The sequence below is a fragment of the Fomitiporia mediterranea genome, assembly GCF_000271605.1.
Source record: "Fomitiporia mediterranea MF3/22 unplaced genomic scaffold FOMMEscaffold_1, whole genome shotgun sequence".
In the NCBI taxonomy this organism is placed as follows: Eukaryota; Fungi; Basidiomycota; class Agaricomycetes; order Hymenochaetales; family Hymenochaetaceae; genus Fomitiporia; species Fomitiporia mediterranea.
In genome coordinates this window covers 3,810,091-3,816,685 of record NW_006760386.1, presented here as the reverse complement: position 1 = coordinate 3,816,685, position 6,595 = coordinate 3,810,091, and the positions used below count along the sequence as shown (strand labels likewise).

Below are 6,595 nucleotides of genomic sequence, written 5' to 3'. Positions count from 1 at the left end.
GTAAACTGGACATGATTTTCAATTATTGCAAGACTAATTTGCCTGTAGGGTGCCATTACCATCTGCGTTGGCTTCTTTTCTATGTGGGCATTGCCTGACTACGTTCGTCACCTCTCTAGGCCTTTTCTCATGAAGCTAATTAATTATTCCGTCAGCCTGTGAATACACGTTGGCTATCACCCACGGAGAGGCGTTTAGCCCAAGCCCGGCTCGCAGAGGATGCAGGTGAAGCGGATCAGGACCGCGAAGGCGAATCGTGAGCACAGCATAACATCGAATCACATATATTCTCGCATCGCTTAAGGACCACCATAGGATGTGGACAGGCCTAAAATTAGCCTGCAAAGATGTAAAGGTGCATATCTTTTCCCTCATGGGTATATCGCAGCTCCTGGGATTGAGCTTCGTGAACTTCTTCCCAACGTAAGAGCCCTACGTTTGTTCAAGTTGCGAAGACGGATGTCATATTCACCATTCTCTGCTTCATTACAATAGCCTTACGGCAACGCTTGGCTTTAACACTACGATTAGTCTGCTCCTCGCCGCGTAAGTAACTGTCCAAGCCCAAACAGCGCTTCGTTAATTGCTAAACAGTCTTTTGGATTAGTCCACCGTGGATTTTCGCTACTATCGTTTGTTGCCTGAACGCCTTTCATGCTGGTGAGTTGCGTACCTACTCGAACTGAAGCAAGCCGAATAACTGCCATCCTTCCAGACCGATCAGGCGAGCGTTTCTTACACCTTGCCGTGCCTTGGTGGGGTGTCATGGTCGGCTACATTATCGGAGTATCAACTTTCTCTGTTGGTGGTCGGTACGTTTCCATGTTCCTAATGGCTAGTGGATATGCAGGTTCGTCTCACCGCCTCCGCTGAATCCTTGCCGAGTTTCGTGAGAAGTAAATCTAATAATATCTCTTCTACCCTGGCACGGAACAACTAAATATAAACTGTAACGCAATCGTGGCCGTACCTGCTCGACAGGCTTCGCACTAACTTTGGTCTGGGTATCGAATGCCATTCCGAGGCCTCCAACCAAGCGCGCGGCAGCAATGGGTATTGTAAATGGATTCGGTAACATTGGGAACTTGTGCGTACTCTCTGTGCCCCTTTTATAAATACCCTTCTCACATGACATCGTGATTATGTCTTCTTCCCGATACGGTGCCGTTCCACAGGATCGGTTCGTATGCATGGAAAGCCCAGTGGGGACCGGCGTATCACCAATCCATGTTCATCGGTATCGCGGCACTGGCACTCAGTTCTTGCCTTGGATTCGGTAAGTCCTCTCATTGCACCACATACTCCCGTACCACTCAACAGCATGACTGAATGTGTTGATAGTGCTACGATGGATGTTAAAGCGTGAGAACGAAAAACTCGATAGAGACGAGCTGGGTGCGCTCAAGGGCGCAAACCGCCAACGCATTGAAGAATTCGCACGCTTGGAAGGTATCACGATCGAGGAAGCCATGGAGAGAAAGCGGGGATTCAGGTATCTCTACTAAGAAATGGGATATACTGAAGGGAATGTATTTGTACGGTCATGTGTATGTTCTATTCTTGGAGTTTACGAGGACTCGGCTCTTTATGGATATGCCGTCAACTTATCTACGCAAGGAGAAACTCAATCTCCGTCCGGAAGCGAAAATGTCCGCAGCACTCATGTGCTCGATGAGAGTCAGTGAAATTGCCAGTAGTGACCTTTAAACCGCCGTCGCCATTCCGTGATTAGATCGAGAGGGCACTAACAGAGTCAATCAGACCAAAAGCTCTGTACCTTGCTACCTCCTAGGTCCTACCGGTACCATCTGCAGTTTACTGCTGCTCCTCTGTCTCAATCCGACTTAGCCGCCCGTAGTCTCTATACCAGCAGGTCTGCTTCTGAAGCAATGCCAGACTCTACTCCCAAAAGTCTCGTCGCGGAAGAGCCCATCGCAGAGAAAATCTCAGTTAAAAGCAAAAGGTCAGCGAAAGCAGAGGAGGATACGACCTCGGACTGCAGTGCAGCCATCCTGGATATTGGGAGGCGCAAAGTAGAGGAAAGGCGACTACTCCGAAAGCTCGACGCGCGTCTTTTGCCAACAATAATTCTTATTTTCATAATGAATTATATCGATGTGGGTAGAGTTTCTTTCACTAATAGGACATTGAATAATATTTACATAGAGGACCGCTGTGACATCTGCGAGGCTGAAGGGACTTGAACAAGATCTCGGCTTATCCGGTAAGCTCGCTTGGGCACGTGGTTATTCGAAGCAACCATATTCAATATGAATTCTACAGACATTCAATATGATACAATTATTGCTATTCTATATGTCTCATACTGCCCTGCACAAATTCCATCCAATATGGTAGGTTTTATCAACAACAACGTTTTAGAGTATGCTTAGTCAGTGTCACCCATCTCTTCAACAAGGCCCTCAATTATGTGACGAGGTAAGAACGCAGAATTTCTCGTGGCTAGACGTTGACGCTTTGTCAGACCTTCCCTGTATATAGGAATTTGTGTCGTTCTCTGGGGTCTGACGAGTGCTCTGACTGGCGTATGTCTTCTTTGACAGCTAGCCATTGTACTGCTCGAACAGTTTTTTTGTATAGATTACACATTCATTTAGTGGCATAATTGCATGCAGAGTATTAATTGGTCTTCCAGAAACCGCATTTTACCCAGGCACCATGTACCTTCTTTCAAGGTGGTACACAAGGAAGGTACTCATTAATTGTTTTGATAAATCCATTCATAATTAATCCGACAATCTTAAGGAATTAGCTTTTAGATCTGCCATTCTTTATGGTGGTCTACTTATATCAAATGCATTTGGCAGCGTAAACTTTTTCGAAATCATCCTTTTGAAGATTATTGATATTAGTTAGAGCTACTTGCCGCTGGTATTCTTTCCGGAATGGAGGGTGTGAGAGGTATACGCGGTTGGAGATGGTAAAAATTCTGTTTAGTTTTGTCCGCTTGAGTCGTACTTAAGCGATTTTCATAAGGTTATTCTACATCGAGGTAGACTGGACAGAATTTTCAGTCATCGGAGAAATAATATTTCATCTAGGGTGCCGTTACCATCTGCATCGGGTTCCTTTCTATGTGGGCCTTGCCAGACTACGTTCGTCGTCTCTCCAGAGTAGTTCTCAAGAAGCTAAGCAGATATTCCGTCAGCCTGTGAATACACGTTGGCTATCCGCTACGGAGAGGCGTTTAGCTCAAGTACGGCTTGCAGAGGACGCTGGTGAAGCGGATCAGGATACCGAAGGCGAATCGTGAGCACAGCATATCATCAAATCACACAAATCATCGCATCGCTTATGGAGGACCATAGGATGTGGACAGGACTAAAATTAGCCTGCAAAGATGTAAAGGTGCACATCTTCTCCATCATGACTATATCACAGCTCCTAGGGTTAAGCTTTGTGAATTTCTTCCCAACGTAAGCTCTTTCTTATTCTCAAGTTGCAAAGACAGACATCCTACTCACGGTTCTTCACCTTGCTACGATAGCCTTACAGCAACTCTTGGCTTTAATACCACGATCAGTCTGCTCCTCGCCGCGCAAGTGCCTGTCCAAGCACAAATGACATCTCTTTGACGTTTAAGCATTCTTCTGAATTAGCCCACCGTGGATTTTCGCCACTATTGCCTGCTGTTTGAACGCCTTGCATGCTGGTAAGTTCGCACCTATACATGCAAAGCAAACGGACGATTAACTGGCGATAATTCACCTAAAGACCATTCAGGAGAACGTTTTTTTCACCTTGCCGCGCCCTGGTGGGTTGCCATCGTTGGCTACATCATCGGAGTATCAACATTCTCTGTTGTGGGTCGGTACATTTCGATGTTCCTGATGGCAAATGGAAATGCAGGTTTGTCTCAGCGTCTTCGCTGGTTCCTCGTCGAGTGGTGAGAAATAAATCTAACAATATCATGATCTCCTCCACTCTGGCACGTGATGCCTAAATTCGAACCCAATCGCGGCTGTCCCTGCACGGCAGGCTCTGCGCTAACTTTGGTCTGGGTTTCCAATACCATTCCGAGGCCGCCGACCAAACGAGCGGCAGCAATAGGGATTGTAAATGGATTCGGCACCATCGGATTCTTGTGCGTCTTATCTGTGCTTTTGTTGTCTATAAACACCCATTTCTCACATGACGTCGTCGTACCTTTCTTGTACGGTGCCATCCCACAGGATCGGTTCATATGCGTGGAAGGCCCAATGGGGGCCGGCGTATCACCAATCCATGTTCATCGGTATCGCGGCACTAGCACTCAGTTCTTGCCTCGGATTCCGTAAGGCTTCTCATTGCATTGCATCCTTCCATACCACTCAACCTCAAGCATGACTGAATGCGTTGATAGTGCTACGATGGATGCTAAAGCGCGAGAACGAAAGGCTCGATAGAGACGAGCTTGGTGCGCTCAAGGGCGCAAACCGCCCACGCATTGAAGAATTCGCGCGTTTAGAAGGTATCACGATCGAGGAAGCCATGGAGAGAAAGCGAGGATTCAGGTATCTCTACTAAGGTATGGAATATACTGAGTGAAATCTATTTGTACGATTTTGTGTGTTCTATTGTTGAAGTTACGAGAACACAGAGGCTATTTCTGGATATGCTCCCAACATAATTACGCAAGGTTGAAACTCTATACGTGCCGAAGCGAAAATATCAAGTGCGCTCATGATCGCAAAGACGGCCCGTGAAAACAACAGTGCTGACCTTTTAAAGCGCGTCACTACTCCATAACCGAATTTGGAGGGGCCCAGCAGAATTAATCGGGCCGGGTGTCCTACACCTTGTTGCCTCTTAGGTTCTACCGGTACTGTCTGCAGTGTACCGCTCTTCCTCTATCTCCGTCCGACTTAGTCTTCTATGCTCTGCCTATACCAGCACGTCTGCTTCTGAAGCAATGCCAGACTCTACTCCCAAAAGTCCCGTCACGGAAGAGCCTATCGCAGAGAAAGTCTCAGTTAAAGGCAAGAGTCCAGCGAAAGCAGAGGAGGATACAACCTTGGGCTGCAGTGCAGCCATCCTGGATATTAGGAGGCGCAAAGTAGAGGAAAAGCGACTACTCCGAAAGCTCGACATGCGTTTTTTGCCAACAATAGTTCTTATTTTCATAATGAATTATATCGATGTGGGTAGAGTTTCTTTCACTAATAGGACATTGAATAATACTCACATAGAGGATCGCTGTGACATCTGCGAGGCTGAAGGGACTTGAACAAGATCTTGGCTTATCCGGTAAGCTCGCTTGGGCACGTGGTTATTCAGGACGAACATACTCATTTGGCCTTCATAGACATTCAATATGATACTGTCGTTGCTATTCTATATGTCTCATATTGCCCTGCACAAATTCCATCCAATATGGTATGTTCTATCAAGGACAACGCTTTAGAGTATGCTTAGTCAGTGTCACCCACCTCTTTAACAAGGCCCTCAATTATGTGACGTGGTAACACCGCAGAATTTATCCTTGTCAGACGCTGACGCTTCGTCAGACCTTCACTATATATAGGAATATGTGTCGTTCTCTGGGGTCTGACGAGCGCTCTGACTGGCGTATGTCGTCTTTCATTGCTAGCCTTTCCATTAGTCGAACATATTGTCGTATAGATTACCCATTCATTTGGCGGAATAATTGCGTGCAGAATCTTCATTGGTCTTCCGGAAGCCGCGTTCTATCCTGGTGTCATGTATCTTCTTTCAAGATGGTACACACGAAAGGTACTCATCAATTACTCTACTGACATTGTTCATAATTAATCGAACGTTCTTTAGGAATTGGCTTTTAGGTCTGCTATCCTTTATGGCAGTGTACTTGTATCAAATGCATTTGGCAGTGTAAGTCGTTTTCCTGTCATTATTCGTTAAGATTACGATGTCAGATACAGTTATTTGCTGCTGGGATACTTTCCGGACTGGAGGGTGCGAGGGGTATACGCGGCTGGAGATGGTGAATATATTGTTCCAGTTGCTGTTTGTTTAGTACGGGTACTAAAGTGATCTTTACAAGGCTATTCTACATCGAGGTAAACTGGACATGATTTTCAATTATTGCAAGACTAATTTGCCTGTAGGGTGCCATTACCATCTGCGTTGGCTTCTTTTCTATGTGGGCATTGCCTGACTACGTTCGTCACCTCTCTAGGCCTTTTCTCATGAAGCTAATTAATTATTCCGTCAGCCTGTTAATACACGTTGGCTATCACCCACGGAGAGGCGTTTAGCCCAAGCCCGGCTCGCAGAGGATGCAGGTGAAGCGGATCAGGACCGCGAAGGCGAATCGTGAGCACAGCATAACATCGAATCACATATATTCTCGCATCGCTTAAGGACCACCATAGGATGTGGACAGGCCTAAAATTAGCCTGCAAAGATGTAAAGGTGCATATCTTTTCCCTCATGGGTATATCGCAGCTCCTGGGATTGAGCTTCGTGAACTTCTTCCCAACGTAAGAGCCCTACGTTTGTTCAAGTTGCGAAGACGGATGTCATATTCACCATTCTCTGCTTCATTACAATAGCCTTACGGCAACGCTTGGCTTTAACACTACGATTAGTCTGCTCCTCGCCGCGTAAGTAACTG

General features: G+C 46.3%; 1 protein-coding gene across 1 annotated transcript in view; it reads left to right on the top strand.

Annotated features, from left to right (window-relative positions):
- FOMMEDRAFT_75331 (MFS general substrate transporter) overlaps positions 1-4,527 on the top strand; it is a gene marked incomplete at both ends in the record, with an annotated part of 9,499 nt that extends 4,972 nt beyond the window's left edge. The window contains 8 exons of the mRNA XM_007261867.1: positions 49-102; positions 156-256; positions 316-423; positions 608-660; positions 716-850; positions 982-1,100; positions 4,216-4,294; positions 4,364-4,527. Of these exons, the coding sequence (XP_007261929.1) occupies positions 49-102; positions 156-256; positions 316-423; positions 608-660; positions 716-850; positions 982-1,100; positions 4,216-4,294; positions 4,364-4,527 (813 nt within the window). The remainder of the gene's footprint in view (positions 1-48; positions 103-155; positions 257-315; positions 424-607; positions 661-715; positions 851-981; positions 1,101-4,215; positions 4,295-4,363) is intronic.
- Positions 4,528-6,595: the final 2,068 nt, after the last annotated feature.